The following is a 21614-nucleotide window of genomic DNA, read 5'->3' on the forward strand; positions in this document are numbered from 1 at the left end:
TGGGCCTCGCTCTGAGCCCTGGAGCTGTACAGAGAAGCTTCCTGTTGGAGGTGGCCCCACAGAGATTTGGAGCTGAGATGGGCCCCCCTGAATCTAATGGTCTAATAATGTCAGATGGGGCATCTGGAGTCTCCTGAGAATAGCACTTCAGCAGGAACCAACTCAGAACTCAGGGTAGGAGGGGTGGGCTGGGGCTCCCAGGTTAGAAGGTGCAGACACTCGAGTATACTAGGCACAGGGGTGCAAAGACTTGTGTTTCCCCTCTTGCCACCTGCTGCCCTATGGACAGAAGTGTGTCAAGGGCTCTGCGGAGTCCCTGGTCCCCTCAGCCACCCATTCCATCGTGTCTGAGACCCCATTTCTAGGCCACGACTTCTTCTCCAGAGGGCACTTGAACTGAGGACTATGTACCCCAAAGAAGGACGAGGCCTCACTCTCCCACTGAACTTCCAGGAGGGTGGATGACAGGAGCCTCCTTTCCTGAGAGCAGCTGGTGTGTGAGGGATAGAGGACCCGGGGTTATGGGCCACAGCAGGCGCACTCACACCGCAGAGGTCAGCCTGAAGCCCGTTCTGGGCGGGCGTCCCAGCGGCTCCATCTAGTTAGTGGGTGGGACAAAAGTTTGGGCAGGCCCAGGACACGGGAAAGGCTCACTGCATTGGGCCTCGGAGGGGTCCTGACCTCACCTACCTGGCCTGTGAAATGGGGATGTGGACGCCTCCCTGCCCACCTCACAGGCCACAGCCCACACATAACATCACAGCATAGCTGAGTTACAGTTAAGAAAACACTTGTAGGTCTGGAGCTTGATCAGTTAGATTCCACTCTTGGCTTCAGCCTTTACAAGTTACTTAACCTCCCTGTCTCTCAGTTCATGTGTAAAATAGAGGTAGAAAGAGCTGGTGTGAGAAGGAAATAAGACTCATGCATGCTCAGAACATTGTCTGGTACATAATAAATGCTCAATAAATGTTAGCTTCCACTTGCATCATTACTTTTGTCTGAAGGGTGGGCTCACCACCTGCAGGCCCCATTACTCTTAGTAGGAGCCAGCTAGCACTCACTAACCACAGCCAGTGACTTGTCTCTGGTGAAGGCTCTGGGCTTTCAGAACACAGAGATCTTTCCCACTCCAAACTTCTCATTGACCTGCCCTGTCTCTCACCAAGTGCTATGAAGGGTAACCATCACTGGGCTTCTCAGAGATGCTGGTGGCCCCTTCACTAGTATTTTAAAAGAAGGGGAGATATGTGGTCACTTTTGTGCTTTATAGAGCTCATGTAGACTGCAGAGAGGAGAGGGGACGCAGCTGCACTTGGCAGCAGTTCAGAGGAAGGTGAAGAGGTCTGCGCTGGGCTGGAGCTGTGGGGATGTAGACAGGTAGAAGGATGAATAAGGAAAAAGCAGTAGGTCTTGGGGACTGAGGGAGAAAGAGAAAGGGAGGGTGAAACCCCAGGTTTTAGGTTTGTTACTCAAGTGAGCAACTCCTACCTAGGGCTGTGGGCAGTTCATTCTGGCTGGAGAGGGCTATCTGGACCCCACTCAGCATGAGGCCTCTCGAGCCTTGCCCAAACCACCCTCCCAGAACCTGCCCGAGGTTTTGCATGGAAAATGGGCCTGCCCCAGTTTCTCTCCATCACTGCCTCAGGTCTTGGCTGTCCCAACAAAGGCAATTTTCCCAAATGTTCTCTGGCAGGATGAGGGGAGCCGTCAGCACACAGAGACGCCATCCTATTGAATTCATAATGTCTTTTATTAATATATTATGCTACAAAAATATTTTTGGCAAAATAACATTAATAGCATCTTTCTTTGTCTTCTATTATATTCTTAAAGAACTCTTCATGATAATTCACAGAGGTGAGGGAAGAGGTGATTGAAAGAACAGCATTACGAATACCTTTCAAATACATTAAGTTCTGACGTTTGTGTCACACAGTGAGAGTCAGGTCAGGACCTTCTGCAATCTCTCTGAGGCCCAGGAGTGGGGCAGAGGCTCTGGCTTCCCCTATTCTGGGCTAGAATCTCCCTTGGCCAAGAGTCAGCCCCTGCTGCTCCAGCCTCTCTGGACCCAAGGTGTCTGAGAGCCTCACTGGAAACTTCTTAGTCTCAGGTCCCATTCAAAACCCACTTCCCCCTAACGGGACTTGGGATGGAGGGGCACTTCAAGGTGTGCTACTCCGTTGCTTTTCCTGCCTGCCACATGCTTCCAATCCCACAGCAGCCCGTGGGTCCCGGGAGGAAAGCTGGACACTGAGCCTGGGGAGGGGTGGGGTCTCATCTTCATGGAGCCCCACGATTGCACACGACATTCACCCATTCCCTCCAGAACAGCCCAGGCAGGAAACAAGGTCTCCATTTGACAGATGAGGAAATGGAGGCTCAGGGACTTGCCCAAGGTCACCTAGCAAAGTGAAGGAATCGCCAGAGTATTTCTGGAGAGGAAGAGCCACAGTCAGTGGAAGGATGGGAAGGGGGGCAGTGAGGGTGTGCTGATGCTCCCGAGAAAGGGCCAGGTAGGGCTCGACCCATTCTCATGACTCCTCACTTCCTTCCCCCAAGTCGAGAGACAAGGAGCTCCGAGCGGGGACCAGGGGCCTGGGTGCTAGTCCAGCCCTCCCCCAAGGCCCAGAAGTCTCCCTGCCCCAGGGCAGCCGGCAAGCCTGCCAATTCATGTCTGGCCCAGCTGGGCTGCTGAAGAATAGGGAGGTGTAAGCCTGGACTGATTCCTGAAGCTTATTGGTTTAGACAGACAGCCTGGGTGATATTTTTGGCTGCTTTGATGAATTTTTGGAGAAATAACAATGTTCAAAGAACCTGAGCATTACAGAGCCAAGAGGGACTCTCAGTGTCATGGGCCCCAGTCCCTTGCCAAGACAGCAACTCTCTACCATATCTCCGGCCCGTGGGCTTACTGCCCCTGCCCACACACCTCTCCTGACAGGAAACTCACCACCTGAAGGGGCACCTGTCCATCCTCGGACAGCGCTGGCTTTGTAGCGACTACGCCACTAGCAGAACTAATGCCTGACTCTTTCCTTTCCTTCCTTCATTCCTTTCTTTCTCCGTCTCTCTCTACACATCTACTGAGTGCCATCTTTGTGTCAGATGAGGATGCAAAGATGAATTCACATGACCCTTGCCATCGAGGAGCTCACAGTCCAATAGAGGAGCAGAGACACAATTAGACAGTCCCAACGCTGATTGGGGGGAGTTGTGATAGATGTTAAGAAAGCACAAAGTAATCTTAGAGGGCTTCTTGGAGGAGGTACCATCTGAGTTGATCCTCAAAGGATGAGCAGTTAAGAATAAAAGAAGGGAGTCTCTAGGCCTAGGAAACGGCATGTAGGAAACATCCTGCCTATTCTAGAAATGACAGATATGATTCAGTCTGGCCAGACACAGAGTGGGAAAGATGAGAGATGTGGCTGGCAAGGTCAGCAGGGCCAGATCATGGAGAGTCTAGAATTCCAGGCCGAAGACTTTGGATCTTATCCCATGGTCACTGAAACATTATCACCAGCTCTAATTCTGTTCTCTGCCACACAGGATGCCATCAAAGCTGCAGTTTCCAGGTAGAACTCCTCTTGTCCTTCATGGTGTTTTTCATAAGCTTTCTTTTTGGTGGAGGACTTTTCCTTGAGATCTGTTGTGACAATGGTACCAGACTGGAGACTGGGCAGGTGGGACCAGGGTCTTCAGCCTGTAGGTTTGCCCAAGTCTGGCTGAGGCCAGGAAGTATGATAGATGACAGAGCACTCAGTGAGAGGAAAATTTTCTAATAGCCTTTCAATGCAATGGCAAACTTGACCGTCAGCAATTGTTTGCTTCACAGATTCCAGATTTTTGAGTCTCAGAGCTGGGGGGAACCTCAGTGGACCTCTGGCAGCTTCTTGCAATCTGACTCATATATCTTCACTGTCCCTGCCTTCACCTGGCTGCTGGTGTGTCAGAGCAGCCTGGAGGAAGACTGAAAGTCATAGCTATGCTGACCAGCCCCAGAAAGCTCCTTGGTCATTCAGTCAGGTCTCCTGAGACACGGGGTCATCACTAATATGCTGCCTAACCTCATTCAGGTCACTTAACCTGCTGGGCTTAGTCCATTCATCTTCTCTGCCTGCTTCAAGGTCAAATGTGAAAGACCGAAGAAATGTACGTGATACTCTCAGAACAAGGGCACCAGAATGTGCTAGACAAAATGTCCGTGGTGGTGGATAGATCATTTCCAAGCGTGTGAGTGGCTGCTCTCCAGCCTCGGATGAGAGATATCATGTGCCCCAGCCATGCCGATTTCCGTATATGTGCCTTGGGTCTTCTGGGACATAAGTCAGCAAGTTCAGTTCATTTCAAACCCTGACCAGTGGGTGGTCCTCAGGGATCAGTGAATTTAGGCTGCACATGTCTGACCCACATTGGCTCTGACTGTCCCATCAGCACATGTACATGTAATCAGTCGGCCCATTCATCTTTCTTTAAAAGTTTGAGTGCTTGGTGACAGAGAGAGTTTGGAATCCTCCAATATGCCCAGAAGAGGGAAGTGGATAAGACTAGGGCTGAATCTGCCTGGTTGGGGCCTTGAGAGGATAACCTCTAAGTTGCTTCTAGGAACATAGGACTTCACTGCTTGCCCATCTCGATGATGAGTTCCTGTAGGTTAGGAAAGGGGGCTCAATTTGGGCCCAACATGGAGCCTGGCGTTGCATGTGCTCGATAATCGCACACAGCGTTAATTTACCTCTTTGGCTCTGTGCCTGGCACAGATCTGGGCACGCAGTCAGGTGCCTGGGCTGTTTACCCAAATGCTTCATCTTTAATTAACCTCAAGTTCCATCTCAATACATCGCATGCCACACTCTGCCCCGAACAGAGGGAAATCTGGTCTGTGTGTTTCTAATTCCTTTACACTTATCTCATCCAAATTGCTCGGCAAGATGTGTTTGATGTCCCCCAGGCCTTCTGAGCCTGCTTTATAAGTCAGCTAAGCCCCTTCCCGCTCAGAAATAGGAAGTCACATTTCTGCCAAGGATAAAATGACTCCAGCCCTGGCTGAGGTCAAGTTCAGTTTACAGCATGGTGCCCATGGGCTGACTGGACCCTCAGGGCTCCTGCCAGGTCTCAAGCTCAAACACATCCATCCGGGGCTGAGTTGAAAAGACTCCAGCTGCCTGCCAAGATGCCAGTGGGACCTCTGGCCATACAATGAGCTGTCCTGAATTCTATGATCTCAGAAGAGAGATAGCTGCCTAGCAGGGTACGATGGCACTAGAGTTAATCAGTCACTACCAGGCCTGCCAGGGGAACCCACGGTACAGTGATGCTGGAAAGAACTGGTCTGGGAGTCCGCAGACATCCAGCTATACAGCGTTGGGGAAATGCCTCCCCTTTTTGGGCCTTATGGGCCTAATAACTCTTATGGTTATTATTTTCTGTCAAATGAGGGGTTCTTTCTGCTCTCAGGTTCCAGGACTCTGTTATTGATGAGCCACCAGCCCAGTGAGAGTTCACAACTGAAAGGCAGTCAAATTGGGTCCTCTGCCTTCCCAGTCACTACCTTGGGGGCAGAGGAACTAGGTTAGTCTCGCTGAGCCTACCTGCCCCCATATGGCTGTCTGCCTCCCCAGGTCCCCCACAGTTATCCCTCACTTCCTAGTCTCTGATTTGGCAGGAGAGCCTCTTATTAGCTCCAAGATACGGCAAGCTGGGGCATGGAACACACAGCACTCACAAAGAGCTTGCCAGAGTGACCAACTTAAGTAACTGTGGACAAACAGTCTCTTTGGCTGTAGTAAGAAGCTTGTGCTGGCCCACTTAGGTGAGACTCGCCTCCCTTGGAGCTTCCCTGTGCAGAGAGAATGTGGCAGAATATGGTCCAGGAGACAAGCATTGATATTGAATCACATTGATCAGGGGCCACGTCCTGGCTGGGTGACCTTGAACAAGTCCCTTTACCTCTTTAGGGGTCTCAGTTTTCTCATCTGTGAAATGAGGATAATTGCATCTCACAGAACTGGTGTGAGGATCAGTGATAAAGTGAGTGTGCAAAGTGCCTGCCACACTGCAGGCTTAGGACAAATGGTGGCTCTCATTATGATTATTATTAATACGTGACTCCTAGAGCCCGCATCCTTAAAATTGACCTTCTGTACTCACTCCTGTTTTTCGGCCCCGCTCATTCCATTTGGCATTGACTTCAGTAGCCTCTCCTATAACTAAAGCTGGATTAATGCTATCAGAACAGAGAGAGGTCTGGATTCACATCCTGGATCTCCCACTTGCTTTGTGATCTTGGACAACCACCTTCCTCTCTTTGGATCTCAGTTTAACCATCGGTCACATGGGGCTGGGGGACCACCTCCCTCAGCACCAACATCCCACCCCAGTGCTTTGGTTGAAACACTTACCAAGAGCTCTGGAGGTCCATTCACAGACACCCAGGGTTTTCAAAATAGCAGCATTCTCTTTCCGAAAGTATCTTCCCTGCCCTAGGATGCATCCCGGGGAGGGAAGGACCGTCAGCATTCACATCTCTGGCTCCCAAATCTAGCTTCACAAAAGCCTGTCTTCCTGCCCCTCCCTCTGAGGTCCCCACAGTGGGAGAAGCCAAACCCAGACACTGGAGGCTTCCGTTGATCCAGGAGCAAGCCAGTTCAAAGCCACGGTTCGCATGAGGTCGCGGATGTCCTGACAGCCTGGGTTGGCATTGGGGCTAGTTAAGGGGTTATTAACATAGGCCACATAAAAATAGTTTTATCGGTAGAATAAATACATTTTTCTTTTTTAATATGGACACATATTTTACAAAAGAGCCCCATAGCACTATGGGAAATTAAGATCCTTCTACAAAAAAGAAGATGTAACTCAGGTACAATAAAGCTCTAGTGTTCTAACGGATCCCGTCTGGACTGCCCGTGAGGGGTCAGGCACCCCTGGAGGTGGTGGCAGAGGCAGTGGGGTGTGGCCGCAGACCCTCCTATAGTTTCTCTGGCTTCTCTGCATGGGGCCGTCAAGGTCATGAGGGCCCAAGGGTGTGCAGAAGAAAGGGGGCTGCAATGCTGGCAGCGATGGCGGGTAGGAGGCCCAGGGCGGGCTGTGAGCAGGCAGGCACTGAACTGCTGGCTGGCCCTGGCTCTTCCTGCTGCTGGAGCTGGTCGGAGAGCTGGAAGGGGGGCCTGGCAGTCCCGGAGCTATGCGTGGGCTGGAGGGGCAGCGGGGGCGGCGAGGCAGTGGTGCTGGAAGGAGAAAACACATGAAACTGAGTGACCGCTCAGTAGCCCCATCCTGCGCTGTGGCCTTAGGGTTCAGACCTGACTTTATTAGATTTATTTTTTTCTTATAAAATGGAGAAGAAAACAAGGGGCTCAGACAGGGAAAGTGAGCAGCCCAGAGCTCCACAGCCAGCTGGCTGAGCTCCTGAGGACACACTCACCCTGCTATGCCAAGCTCAGGGGTGGGCGAGGCACTGGAGGCCATAGGCCTCAAGCGGGACCACTTGAGAGAACTGGGCCCTAGGCAGAAATAATTAAAGAGGGTTCAATCTGGGGTCACAGTGGGGCCAGCAGCCTCCACACCCACGTACACAGGTGTCCTGGCCCTTCTGCTGCCCTCCTCTCCTCTGTCTCAAATAAACAGAAAACAAAACACAAACAATCCCCTCCCATCTCATTGTCCCAGCTACCATTTGTTCAGAGTATCTTTGGTTCTCAAAGCAAATCTTCACAGTGGCAGTCATTACACCCTTTCACCAGATGATAAAACTGAGGCTCAGAGAGGTTACATGGTGACCAGGTCACAGAGGAAGTGGAGGTGGCACCTCCATGGAGCCCTGGGGTTGGTCTCCTTTCGCATAACCACAGGGAGTTTTAGTGAAAGGTGCAGGTCTTCGCGCACTTATAAACATAGAATCCAGTTTTGGAGGTAATGGGTAAGGATCTTGGCTCAAGAAAGCATATGTGAAAGAAAGGGAAGGAGAGAGACAGAGAAAGAGTGAGACAGAGAGAAAGAAAAAGAAATTAAGTGCAGAAGGAATTGGCAGGCTGAGGCTAGCACTTCGTGGCTTGGGAAACGGAGCGTAGGACAGGGGCCAGGCAGGGTGCAGGACCAGGTCACCAGCTCAAGTCCTGGAAAGAAAGATAGGAAATGATGAACAAAGAGAGGGACAGGGACTAAGGAAGGGAGGGGACAGTGATAGAGACAAGAAAGAGAGGCCACAAGGGTTAAGAAGGCCAAGGAGCTGGTTTACAGAAAGGGGCTGGGCTTCAGAAGCTATGGGCCAGGTGCCCTGTGCAGCCCCAGGCGGTGGGAGGCAGATGGAGACACAGACAGAGGACCCAACAAGCCCCATCACTCCAGAGGGGCGGGGGACACAGAGCGTCTCTGATTCAGTGCAGGGGCAGGAAGGCTTCCCAGAGGAGGTGAAACCACAGTCAACTGTGAAGGCTGCGCGTCTATCTTGCACATAGCTGAGGGTGCTCCCAGCAGGCTGGAGAAGTACTTACAGAATTGGGCCTTGGGCCAGCTCTTGGCAAAGTACTTCACGTGCATTAACCTCTAATCCTCAGGACAACACTGTGAGGCAGACACGACTATCATCCCCCGTTTTAATTTTGAAAAAAAAGAGGCACAGAGGGGTTAAGTCACTCGCTTCAGGACACCTGGCAGGGGGCACACAGTAGGTGGTCACTAGCAGCTGGTGAATGGACGGGTAGAGTGCCCCTCTCCAATGTCTGCACTGTGGGCGGCTTCCTCCATGTGGGGACACAACTCCGATTTCCAGGGCTTATCCTCCTTCCCCGACAAGCTGCTCACTTTCTGGGTCATTGGGGAGTCCCCTGACCCGCCCTGGCCTGAGTTTCCGTGTCCTGGGCACAAGGTCCCAGCAATTGACTATAATCGCCAGGGTGAGTTCTGTAGTCATCACTGCAATCGCCCAGACCCATTACCATCCTGGCTGGGTGCCTCTTACACAGCCTGGCTCAGTCTCAGCCTGGGAGATGAGTGAGCAGGGGAGCCTGGGGTCATCAAGCACAACCCTGCCTCCATATGGACTGGGACCTCTGCTCTGGGAGTAGGGGTCCAGACGCCCTGAGTCATGGAAGGGTGCCCACTCCCTGCCCGGTCTCTCCCTCTCTACTCCTGGTCATATTCTGACCACAAGAACCTGCCGAGTCCTTGTATGAGGGTCTTCTGAACCAGGAGTCTGTGCTCCTGTCTTTAAAACCCCCCAGAGGACCTATCAAGAGAGAAGGGAGCAACTCTTGTCATGCACAGGGGACAGAAGAGAGATGTTCTTCAATACAGAGTGTGCGTTTGGAAAGGGAGGTGAGGGGGCAGACCAGGTGGCTTTGGATACCCCTTAGAACCCACAAAATCTGGCCTATTCTGCCTCCCACCCCATGCTTCAGGCCACCGGATACCTGTCGTGGTCTTGTGCAGCTGACTTCTCCTTTGCTGGCTTTCCCAGCACCCACCACCCTCTCCAGTCACATCTAATGTCCTCTGGCCAGTTTCCTACTCACCTTTGAATGGTGATTCAATGTCCTCTCGCATAGAGGCCTCTTTGACCTCTATCCCCCAATGCCACCTGGGAGACTTCAGGCTCCCATAAAACACTGTACATTTCTCTCGGATCACATTGTGTCACAGGCATCTATTTGTGCACACGAAGTTTGGATGGGTTTCTGTGCAGTGCTTACAACGGTGCCAGGCACAGCAGAAGCGCTGCATGATGTTGGCTATTTTTAGCATCATAATTAATATGTTCGCATCTGTGTCTCCCACGAATAACATCCTCCATTCATGGAGTGTTTCTTCTGTGCAGGCAGACACTGTGCTTGATGCTACATGTGCCATCTATTATGATTCCCATTTCCAAGATGAGGAAACCGAGCCTGAAGGAGACTAGTACACAGGTGTGCCCTGGGCAGTGTGGCTCCCCAGCGCGACCTGTCTTTGGGTGCCCTCCTAACTGCACAAATGAGGACACAGTGGTGAAGCGTGCTGCTTTCTGCTGAGACCTCGCAAACCCCTGTCCAGAAAGGTCACTACATCAGCCCCTTCCCTCCCTTTCTTTTCTAATGAAAAGACCCCCACCCCTGCACACAACACAAAAGTCTGTGAAAGTTCCTCCCAGCTGCTGCCCCATCCTTTCAACTTGAGCAGCAGGGAGGTTAGGCTTCCCTCAGGGGAGGAGGCTGGGGTGCTCGGAATGGGGGCCCAGGTTGGCCACAGCCAGCCCCACCGGCTATCAGAAGGAAGACCAAGTAGGAGTTATGAAAACTATGTTTCACAAGGCGCCCAAGGCATCTGCTTTTACACTTTGAAAACCAAAGATGCAGCCCCCCACCCAACCAACCCTTGGAGGCTGAGTGGGGTTTATTGCTTGGAAGGAGTCCCAGGGAAATGGGGGGAGGTGGCAGGTGGGGGCAGAAAGCCCCTCCAAATGCCCGGCCTCCCTGCCTACTCTGTTCATAAAGCTTAGTCCCCCAGTCCAGATCCCTCCATGCCCCCCCACCCCTGACCCATGCTGGGAAAATCGTCTCATGGCAAAGTGGCCTCAAAGCCAAACCAAACACTCTGAGTGTTCCCAGGCTCCGCAGACGGCTGGCACCAAGGGGCTGAGTCTGCTCTGAGCCGACAGGGCCCCTCTAGTGGGGAAGGGCCCCTCTGCCTGGGGAGGGGGAGCAGTGGGAGGCAGAAGCCCCGTCCCAAAGTATAAAGCACAGAAAAGCAGGGCTGGTGCCTGAGACAGTGTCAGCGTTCTGTCCCCTGGGGCCCCTCCATAGGGCTTCCTGGAGCAGGGTGCCAATCTCATTATGAGATAGTCTCTAAGAGCCATCCAGGGCTGGGTTCTAGGAGTCTCAGGGCTGTGGCTTTCTTCCCAACACAAGGGGCCGCTGGGCTGTGCCCTGGGTGGCCTCCTGAGCGGGCTCTAAGAAGATAAAGGGGAGATGGAGCCTGGGGCAGCCGGGCCTGGGTGATGGGTGGCTCTGCTGCCTGTGGTAGAGCTCGTATGGGATCCTGCTGGAGGAGGCCTCCCTGTGCGTGCTTCCAGCCTGAGGCTCAGCCTCTATGGGCCGAGCAGTCAGACACTGGCAGAGATCTGAAGGGATGGGTTTGCTTGCAGCTCAGCGTCCTGGTGTCTAAAGTCCACTCCAGTCTCCACGCCTTTGGCCATACGGCCTTCTCTGCTGGCAGTGCCTTCACCCTCCCCTCAGCCTCCAGGATCTCTTCCGACCTCCAGGGCCCCAGACTCACCAGCCATTGCTGACTGGATTCCTTCGTAGGCACCGGCATGTTGACCATAGCTCCAGGGCTCTCTCAGCTGCATCACAGTGTGGAGCTGTCCCTGCCTGCCCATGACCTGAGACTCTTCCTGCTCTGGTCCCCACCAGCACTTAACACTGGAGGGCTGAGCATCCAGCTCGTGGCCAGTGAGCTCCTGTTAAATGGGGTGGGGGCAATTTTGCATTGTCCACCCAGTGGCTCATTTAACACGGAAGGCCCATGAGCCACGGAAGGCCCTGCTGGGGGATGGAGAGGTGGGGGTATCTTAGACCAGATTCTGAGGGTCACAGGCTCACAGTCTTGCCACCAACACTGGAGACAACTGTTACTGAGTGTCACTAGTAGTCTTTTACAAGCACCATCTCATTTACCCTGTAAGCTTCAAAAAGCGAGTACAAAGAGGGGCCGGGATTTGAATCTCCTTCTACCTGAATTTGTCTGTGCTTTCATTCACTTTTATTCCTGCTTCCCATTCTCATGGGGTATCTTCTATCTCTAATCAGACAGGGCCCTGGCCTCCTGCAGAGATGCTGATCACCCTCGACCAGAGAGAAGGCCTGGCTGTGGTAGGAGAACCTTAGGGCAGGAAGGCTGGCCTGCAAGAGGGGTACAGAGCTGGCCCAGGAGCCCAGGGGCTGCAACTCTGAGGGGACTCTGGTCATCTGTTCAAAGTTCAGAGGAAACTGAGGCCCAGAAGGCAATGACTCCTTGCACATGTGTGTCCTGCAACTCCTGCCCCTGCATGGTGGCACCCACAAGGATCTGGGTTCATCACATACTGATGCCCACCTCTGTGCCTTGCTTCTGGTCTTGCCCAGCTCTTCCCTGCACCTACCCCATCATGACTATCCTTCCAATCCTAGTGGCTCAGCATCTGCTCCCTTGTTTATCCAACCCTCCACCACACACACACACACACACACACACACACACACACACACACGCACGCACACACCACCTGTGGACTCGGAAAACAACAGAGCTGGCATGACTTGCAGAGACCAGTCAAGACCCTAATTGCACAAAAAGAGAAACCGAGGATTGTCACAGGTCCTTCCTCACTGGGGCGGTGCCGTGCACATGGCCAGCGTGGGAATGGTCCCTGCCCTGCTGCCTCCTCCTGGCTCTCAGATGTGGGGGTTCCTGGAGCACTCGACCACCACTATGCAGCCATCTGTGGACACAGGCTTGGCCCTTTTCTTGGGTCCCCATAAATCATCCTGCCATGGGCTGCTGCTTCTCTAAACTTCCTCCCATGTGTTTACATGTCGGGTAATGAGGGGCGAGGGGAGGCCAGCCTGTTCCAGGTGGTGTTCTGGCCAGGCACTTGCAGCCTCCACTCTGGCTCTCTCCTTCCTTCCTCAGTGATGCCTCCGGTGACCCACAGACGTCCAACCCAGATCTCAGCCTCGAAACACAAGCGAGGAATTGCGGTCTGTGTGACTGTGCCAGGACATGAAACCCACGAGTGTCTGTGGGAATGCAGGGGAGGAGAGAGAGGGAATGCTGTGGCAGGAAGGGAGACCTCAGCCTGGTGAGGATGGAGGAGACGCTTGCCAGGTGAGGGCGGCAGGGGTCTTTGCGTGGTGGGTGGATGACTGTGACCCTTAGCATTAGACAGACCTGGGTGTGGATTCTGACTCCACATTTGACTTATTACATGGTCTTGGGCAAGTTACGTGACCTTGCTGAGCCTCAGTTTTCTCATTTTTCAAACAAGACCTACTTCCAGGATCTTGATGAGACTGGGGATACGGTGGGTGTAAGTGCCTGGCACAGAGCAGGAGCTCAACAAATGTTCACGGGCACCCACCCCAGCAGAGAGAGAGGCAAGTATAAGGTGGGGAGGGAGCCAGGCACAAAGCTTGGCAAGGACAGGGCCTGCAGTATCTGGGGGAGGAGAAGAAGTGAGTGAGGAGGGAAAGAAGGCAACAGATAGTGGTGGCAGGGAGCGACAAAGACTCTCAGATGGAGGAGGGGAGACGTGCCAGGGCCAGGAGACCTGTCAGGACCCTGCTGCAGGATCCGCGGTGGAAGGTGAGCTGGGGAGAGAGGATGGAGAGAAGGGGATGATGGCTCCAGTGGGTTTTAGGGGCAGGAAAATGAGAAAACTCTGAATGGAATTAAAACTCCAAGGAAAATGGTTTGGTTAGTACGGCTACAAACGGGCCCCAGGCTTCCCCTCGAGAGAAATGGAAGAGGATGGGGTAAGACCCGGGAGTGACAGAAGCTGTGCCCTGCACCCAGGCCTTTCACGGAGCTCAGGGCACATGTCCCACAAGTGGTGGGGAAACTTTTCACAAATAGGCCGCCTGTTGGTGGAAACTTCCTTCTCCAATCCAACCAGATGGGAGAAAGTTACCCAACCACAATTTACCTGTTGGGACGGAGAATGGCTCCCTCTTGCCAAAGAAAAGCTGTTTTCTTCTCCTGAAACCAGCCTCTGTGTTTCAGAGCTACGTGTTGTAGAAAGGAAACTGTTTTGGAGTCATTTGCCCAAATTTACCTTTCAGACATGGTTAGGGGCTGGGGTTCTGTTGTTGGAGCTGACAGCACAGCCTCTTGTCATCCCACGGGCTGGACCTGCCACTGGCGGGGTCTCTCGTGGTTGCCCAGAGGACTGTTCAGGGAGTGACCTGCTCGATCAGAGCTGTTATGGGCTGCCAGCACCTTCCGGACAGCCTGCAGCCCTCCCCAGGCCTGAAGTGGCTCGGTAATTCTATGCCCTCGCTCCAGGTTTGAACCGGGAGGCCATGCTGGGCCCTGGAGCCAAATGTGTCGCAGCCAATACAGCTGCAGCAGTGCTTCTGCCTTGGGCAGGCTGGGCTGGTGAGGGGTCTGCAGAAGTGCATTTCCCAGGAACCCAAGGCAGGCGCTTTGAGCTAGCACAGTGCAAGGGACAATGGACTCGACTCCTACTTGCTGGAAATCTTTTTAAGACAATGCATACCCTGTACTTTGAAAGTGTGGACTGGACTATGTCTACTTCCTGTCAATGACTCAGAGACCTGGCTGCAGGAGGAGCATGCAGTGAATAGTGTAGGAGGCAGCCCCAGATTCCTGTGTGACCCCAGACGAGCCCCCCAGCCCAGGCCTTGGTTCAACATCTGTAAAGGCAGAGTTAGGCCTGCATTTTCCAAAGCTGCTCAGAAGAATCGCCAGTGCATATTCACCACACGGATCCCCAGGCCCCTGCAGGTGTTGTTTCACGAGACCTGCGGTGGGGCCTGGGAACTGGTTTCACAAGTGCCCAGGGTGATTCTTTCTGGGGATGCTGAGGAAAGGCTGGATGACGATATTTAGGGTCCAGATGGAGATTCCCACCGCTGGGGCATGATGTCCAGGGCTGCACTCTCATGGTGGGTAGGACTCTGCCCTTCACTAATGGTCATTCCCTGGGACATCCCAGGTGCTCTGGTGATGTTTACCAAATATGGACATTCCTGCCCAAAAGCGGAATCTAGGGAAACTGCTCTGTACTGAGCCTGCAGGCGGAGGTTGGAAGATGACATTCTGATCACCACAGGAGCTTTGGTGACAGACAGGCTGAGGGGCTGGAATAGGGTGGTGGAAGGGCCACACAGGCAGAAGACAGGGAGGTGTCAGTACAGCAGGATGATTTCTGCACTTGCCCATTTTCAACAAGGTTTATCATGAATTCCCCATCCCCTGCTGAGACCGAGGCCACAACATTAGGGCATCAAGCATCCTCTGCCATCTCTCTCCTGCACAGTGGGATTTCCTCTGCAGTCTCCCTGCCAGGGTGTTGGCCATTCAGACCTTCCAGACACAGGGAGCTCACAGCCTTTTGATACAGCCAGCCTGTCCCATTTTCTCCTGGTCTCACCTTCTGGCTCGTGGGACAAATGGAGGCTGCTTTGCACACCAGGTGCATCCCAGGACACGAAGGGCAAAGCAGACTTTTGTCCACTGCACCTGAAGGAAACGTCTATTCCCTCACCTTTAAAATGGAGAAAATTGTGTCTGCTCTCATTTTGAGAATAAAAATGAAAAATAAGTGTGAATGTGCTCTATAAACCCTGAAGGATGACTGGGGGATCCTTTGCGAATGGGGACAAGCCAGCCTGAGGTTTCTGCTGGGGCACCCACATACCACGCTTCCTTATGACAGAGTGTGCCCGGCCCGGGGTGGGCCTGAGGGAGGCTGCCTGGGAGAGATGTCCCGCTCCCAGCAGACCTGCCCCTCGCCAGCTCACCTGTCCTCGATGCGGACCCAGAGGTCATTGAACTGCCGTGGTCGCTGGTGTTTGTTCTGTCTCTTGTGCCACTTCTTCTGCCGCCCAAACTCCTCCAGCTGGCTGAGGCTGTCAGGGAGCAGGAGGTGTGGGGACAGGGCTGGGTCTTCTTCCTCAGGCGGGGTGGTGGGGGTCACCGAGGGCACTGCGGGGACGGCAGCAGCTGGGGTCACTAGGGCTGGGCTCGCTGAGGTCTCCTCGGGTGGAGGCGCAGGGCTCCGTGCGGCGGGACTGGAAAGGGTAATAACACGTGAGGTACATGCGTTGAAGTAAGTCGTTCACATGTGACGGGATGCAATTCAGTGGCAAAGTGGTCATGGCAGGACCAGATGCCAGAGGGCCCCTGCTGGGCCCAGAGAGAATAGTCCAGGAAAACCATTGTCTGGCATGGAGAGGGGGAGCTTGGACTCATTCTTTCATTTATTGATTCAACAAATATTGAGCGTCTACTTACATCAGGCACTTTTCTAGGAATGGGGCAAAAGCAGTGACCAAAACAAAGTCCCTGTCCTCTTAGAGTTCATATTCTGAAGCAGCAGATGGAGAGTAAGACATACAGGATGTCAGATGGTGATGACTGCTGGGGAGACAAATAAAGCAGAGACAGAGAGAGAGGTGCGGGGTGGTTCTGGGCAGGGAAGGATCGCGGCCAAGTGACATCGGAGCCCAGACTAGTAGGAGGTGAGGGAGTGAGCCATGGGCACGTCTCTGGCTCTGGGTCTCATTCAACCAACAAGCTCTGGTTGAGGGACTTTGGGTGAGTTATGTAGCTTTGCTGTGCCTCGGTCTCCGACCCTATAAAACGGGGATATTACAACACAGACCCCATAGGGGCATCATGAGGGTTATGTAAGATAACACAGGCAAAGCACTTAGAATAGTGCCTGGCAAATAGCAAGCAACTGAAATATTTTAGTAATTAATATTATTAATTAAATAGTATTAAATATTAACATTGCTGCTTGTGTCATTCGTCCAACCATCCATTCATGCCTCCAACACATATTTACTGAGCACCTTCTCAGGGAGGCAGGACATTGTTAAGCAGATTAGTGCTCGAGCTGGAGGTAGATAAACATGGGTTTTCATCCTGGCTCTGCAACTAACAGGCTGTGTGACGAAGGGCAGGTGACGAAATTGTCTCAGTAGCAGTCAGCTGTAAAACAGGACTAGCAATGCTACTTACTTCATAGGGTTGTCATGAGGATGGATGAAATGCCTGGCACATAACAGGCCTCTGTGTAATGTTGGCCAACAAGCAAATGGACTTGGCTGTAGCAGGCGCTAAAGCATCGATCAGGTGTGTGCGTGTGTGCGCGTGTGTGTGCGTGTGTGTGTGCGTGTGTGCGCGTGTGTGCGTGTGTGTGCGTGTGTAACTGACATCCCATACGCAGACACCCATTAGCCTGGGAACATCCTCTGATCCTCTGCCTTTTATTCTCTCCTCTCCGTGGCCCAAATGGAATTCCTTTTGGGGTCATCCATCCCTGGGAGAAGGTTGGCCATGGTTTCGGGAACTGCAAAGGCAGCACCCCAGGAAATGAGCGGCCTGTCCCCCCATTTCACTCCTGCTTGCATGATGAGTGAGGGGCTTCTCTCTCCTTGACAGAGAGAAGGCCATCAGCTCAGGCTATCTGTCCCAGCCCCCACGGCAACCCCAGATTCCCAGGGTCCAGGAGATGCCGCAGCTGCTGGGGAGATAATTCAAAACAGGCAGACAAAAAGATGGATCCAGGAAGCACCTGTGGCCGATGATGGCTTTTATTGTTGGGGCCTCCTCGGCATCCCCGCTCCTTCACCCTCCCCCCTGCAGGATTTCAGCCTGCACTTGCAGACTCAGGCTGAGAGCTCTTGGAGCAGGGCCTGGAGGGGAGAAGTGGGAGGACCGGGAGGACAGTTCTCTAATGCCTGGGCTCTAGATGAATAGGAGCTGAGGCAGCCTATCTAGCCTACCTGCCCTCCACCCCGGCCTCTGCCATGGACGGACACAATGAGCTCAAGGTGAAAGTCCTTGGGGGCTGTGAAGAGGAGTTGTGGAATGCCTTATCTCCAAGGCTACCTTACCTTGTGTCCCTTGCCCCTCAAACATATGCCCGCCCAGGCCCAGTACAATCTGATTTGTACTGCGCTCAAATATTCAGGAAGAGCAGCATTGTCTGGTTGGCTCAGAAGATGAGAAGAGGGAGGAGTCCAGCTTGAGGGAGTTTGTAAGTTCCCCCATGGAGACAGGAGGAACGATTTCCCCGAGTGGAGACCAGAGGCTCAATGCCCTGGGTGGCCCGGGCCTCATTTCTGCATAGTGAAGAGCAGGCCTCTGCCATTTCTGAGCTCTCCCACCCCTGAGCCCACCCCAACCACCAGAGGGGGTACAGGGAGTGGGTAGGAGCTTAGGGAAGCCCTAGGCTGCCATTTGCACGAGTGTGTGTCCTTCTGCAATGACTTCACCTCTCCGGGCTTCAGGTTCTTCAATTATAAGGTGAGGATACTCATAGTTCCTACCTCACGGGGTTGTCATGAGGACTCATGAATTAAAAGCACTTAGAGCTCGGTGCACAGTGAGAAGTCAGCATGTATTAGCTATGCTATTCAAGCTTCTTTTGCACTCTGGATCTTGTGATGTCAGGGACAGGGTCCAAAGAAGTCACACTGGTCATCCTTGTGGGGTGGTGAGAAAGGTTCTTGCTCTTGCCTAACGGTTGGATGGAGCGCAGGCCGCATGGAACCCCTGAGTTTGAGGATCCTGTGATTGAACCCCGGTGCTGCCCAGACACCTGCATTATGCCTGGCCTGGTGCCGGCACTGTGGGTCCCAGAGGGGCCCCTGCCCTCAGCCAGCTTCTAGCCTGGTGGGGGGACAGGAAACTCCCACAGGATGAGAGGATGGCCACTATGTGGCTCTTTGCCCTGACAGGAGAGTCAGCGGTGGGGGCACAGCTAAGAGGCAGCAATGAGGAAGGTGTGGTCAGAGGAAGGTGAGGGCCAGGTGGGGGAGGTGCTGGGACACAGGAAAGAGGCTAGGCCACTGCTTGTTCTGACCACAACCCCATCTCTATTCAGGGCCCCAGAATCCCCTACGTCCGTTAGGCAGCTACCCAGTAGTCCTTACAGAGTCCTCCCACTGCCCGATCAACAACTTCCAGATCCTGAACAGCTCTCAAAACTTGACTCTCCTCCCATTCCCACCACCACTGCCCAGCCTACCACCCATACCTCTGGCCAAGACTGCACACCAGCCTCCGTCCCCATTTCCCCACTTCTAGTGCAGTCCCTTCGTTCCGGAGCGCCTGGTCAAGGTTGGTCCCTATGGGGCCCCATCTCACCAGAGGTTTCTTCACAACTTTCCCTTCAGGCCTGAGCTGGAAGGCAGAGTGCAGCCGGGCATGCAGCCTGTGGTCAGGCATGGCCCGTGGTCAGGCATGGCCCGTGGTCAGGCATGCAGCCCATGGTCAGGCACGGCCCGTGGTCAGGCACGGCCCGTGGTCAGGCACGGCCTGTGGTCAGGCATGGCCCGTGGTCAGGCACGGCCCCTGGTCAGGCATGGTCTGTGGACCGGCAGCACCAGGCCAGCCAGTCCCACGCCCTGCAGACATGGGGTTCCTTACCTGTTGATAGTCTGCCCTGCAGGTGTGTGTTCCACCTCCAGCCCTGCCTGCCGAAGGACGTCAATGACTGTATTGTTCCCCAGAAAGTGACCTGGAACACAAGAGACAAAGTAGGCTTGGCCACATGCCAGGACACCAGCAACTGGGGACAGCCTCAGGCCAGTGACCTATACCAAAGTTGAGTCCCCTGACTCCTGAGAGGCAGGATGATATAGCGGGAAGATTGCCTGAGTCCAAATCCTGGCTCTGTTGCTCACTGGTTATACTGTCCTGGGCCTCAGTGTCCTCATCTGTACAGTGTGAATGATTGTAACAGCAACTTCCAGGGTGGCCGTGAGGACCATGGGCACAGTGGCTGGCTTATAGTGAAGGCTGTGTTTCCTGTAGCATTACTGTGCCCCAGCTCCACACTGTCCAGGGAGGGACAGCCTTTAGCACTCCGTTAGTGGGGGGTACCTTTATGATGCACTTGCTCTGTGGCCAGCCCTGTGCTAGACACTGTGCGTATAGGTACAAAGCATTTAGCCCACAGCCCTGATGAGAGCGGGAATCACCCTCCTTCGGCGGGATGCAGGCTGGAGGTCTGAGGACACAGTGAAGAGTCCCAGTTAGGAAGGTCAGAAAGGATCCCCAGGAGGCCACGTGACTGTGGAGACAGTCACTGCTGGCAGTCAGCACTCTGGCGGGCCCCTCCTGCTCCCTGGGCCTCAGTCCCCCCATCTGGTCAGTGTGGACAGAGGGGCAGTGCCCCCCGGCGCCCTCCTCACCTGTGTGTCTGCCCTGTGGCCCATTCCCACGGGCAGTTCCCTTCTGCTCACCATTTATCCCAGAACCTGAGGGAAATCCCTGTACTGCTATTCTAATTGCTTGTGACGGGTGGTGACAGGTGGGAACTTGGAAGGTCAGGATGTTGACAGCCCCCGGGAGGTCTGAGAACAGAGAGTGGACAGGCTGTCGGGGAATGGAGAGGCTCCGGCACAGAGGAAGCCAGCCTGGGACTGTGCAGTGGCTGCAGCAGAGGGTGAAGCCCGCAGCCCTCCCCCCGTCACCCTGCACACCCCAGGCTGGTTTCACCACCCCCAGCCTGTTTCCCACCCAGCGGTCTTTCTCTTGCAGGCCTGCCATAGTCCCTGAAATCCACTTCTGGCTCATTGCATAAGATCATTGGGCTAGGAATGTGAGATGCATTCTAGTGCAGGACCTACCATACTCACTCTGAGACCTTTGTCAAACCCGTAACACTCATGTGCCCTGTTTCTCTCTGCGTACAGGAAACGGAGTGGGCTGCATGATACCTACAGGCTCCCCTAGTTCTCAGATTCCATGGGGAAGGCTTTGTTTGCTTCCAGAGACCCTTATGAAAATGTGTTCTCCTTTCCTCTGTCCCTCTCTCCCTCTTTCTCCATCTATCCATTTCACTCATCTGACAAACACAGAGTAGTGCAGACCTAGTGCTGGAGAGTGACGAACAGGTAGGGGTCTGTTCCAGGCACTCACAGTTTCGAGGATCAGGCTCTTTAGATCCAGGCACTAACACTAGGTGGAAGGAAGCACACAGGAGGCATCTAATCTACCTTGGGATCAGGGCAGACTTCCTGGATGAGGTATCACTAGCTGAAGGATGGGACAAGCGTTAGCTAGGTGAGGATGGGAGTGCGGTGGCCCCGAAGGGAGGGTGTTCCAGGAGGGAGGAATGGCATGTGAATAGACTAGGAGAGAAGTTAGGCACTTCCGGGAAGCCAGTTGTAGAAGACACATGGACAATGCAGGTATGACAGGCTCTCAGCTCCAGCCCTGACCCAGTGCTATTGAAGACAGAAGACCCAGGTTTCTGCCAAGGCTGTGAGTCTCTAGGGACCCTCAGCAAGTGGCTTCTCTGTCCCTAGCTTCAGCTTCCTGTGTGTCACACGGGCATGCTTCCCTTTGGCCCACAACCCTGGGCAGCTGTAAAACCCTAATAAGGCAGGAGGAGCAAACGTTCTTTGGAAAAGCCCAGCATGCACTGCCGACTGATGGGCTAAACTGGTCCCTGGCTTGGACCACGGAGTCATCCCCACTCTCGCTTGCCTCCGAGCATGACTGGGCTGGAAGGGGACTGGGTGTGGCGGCCTCAGTGCACAGGCTTGCCAGCAGCTCTTGGAATCCACTCCTGGCAGCAAAGCCAATTCCTTCCCTGCCTCCATGGAGACCCGTTTAAAGACGAGGGCTTCTAGGCCCAACAGTGGTCTGCCCAGAGGATTTTGAGAGCTGCCAGGGAAAACGGCCCTCCTCAGGCTGCACAGGAGCAGCAGTAAATATTTACTGAAGATCTTGAGGCTGCTCCAACATGAGCATTCCTGGAGCTAGCGGAGGGGGCATTTGGAGGAGCCAGGCCTTCCAGGATGCTGGCTGGCTTCTAAGCACTTCCCGGCAAGGTCTCAGTGTCCGGTCAGCACCCCATCCATTCTCTTCACCTCAACTGTTCCAGGCCCTTG

The 21614-nt window shown here is 53.8% G+C and overlaps 1 protein-coding gene across 4 annotated transcripts in view; it reads right to left on the minus strand.

Annotated features, from left to right (window-relative positions):
• TRABD2B (TraB domain containing 2B) overlaps positions 1 to 21614 on the minus strand; it is a 232505-nt gene that overhangs the window by 16124 nt on the left and 194767 nt on the right. For 2 of the 4 annotated variants that reach the window (XM_074334689.2, XM_074334688.2), the window contains exons 5-6: positions 19141 to 19231; positions 15501 to 15770 (exon numbers count right to left, since the gene is read on the minus strand). In XM_074334689.2, the coding sequence (XP_074190790.2) occupies positions 15501 to 15770; positions 19141 to 19231 (361 nt within the window). Of the gene's footprint in view, positions 1 to 1731; positions 7230 to 15500; positions 15771 to 19140; positions 19232 to 21614 lie in introns of those variants that run through there. The other 2 variants (XR_016018629.1, XM_074334687.2) reach the window with 2 other exon arrangements.

Source organism: Rhinolophus sinicus, chromosome 14 (assembly GCF_057876585.1).
Source record: "Rhinolophus sinicus isolate RSI-liver-muscle chromosome 14, RSI-T2T, whole genome shotgun sequence".
NCBI classification, from domain to species: Eukaryota; Metazoa; Chordata; class Mammalia; order Chiroptera; family Rhinolophidae; genus Rhinolophus; species Rhinolophus sinicus.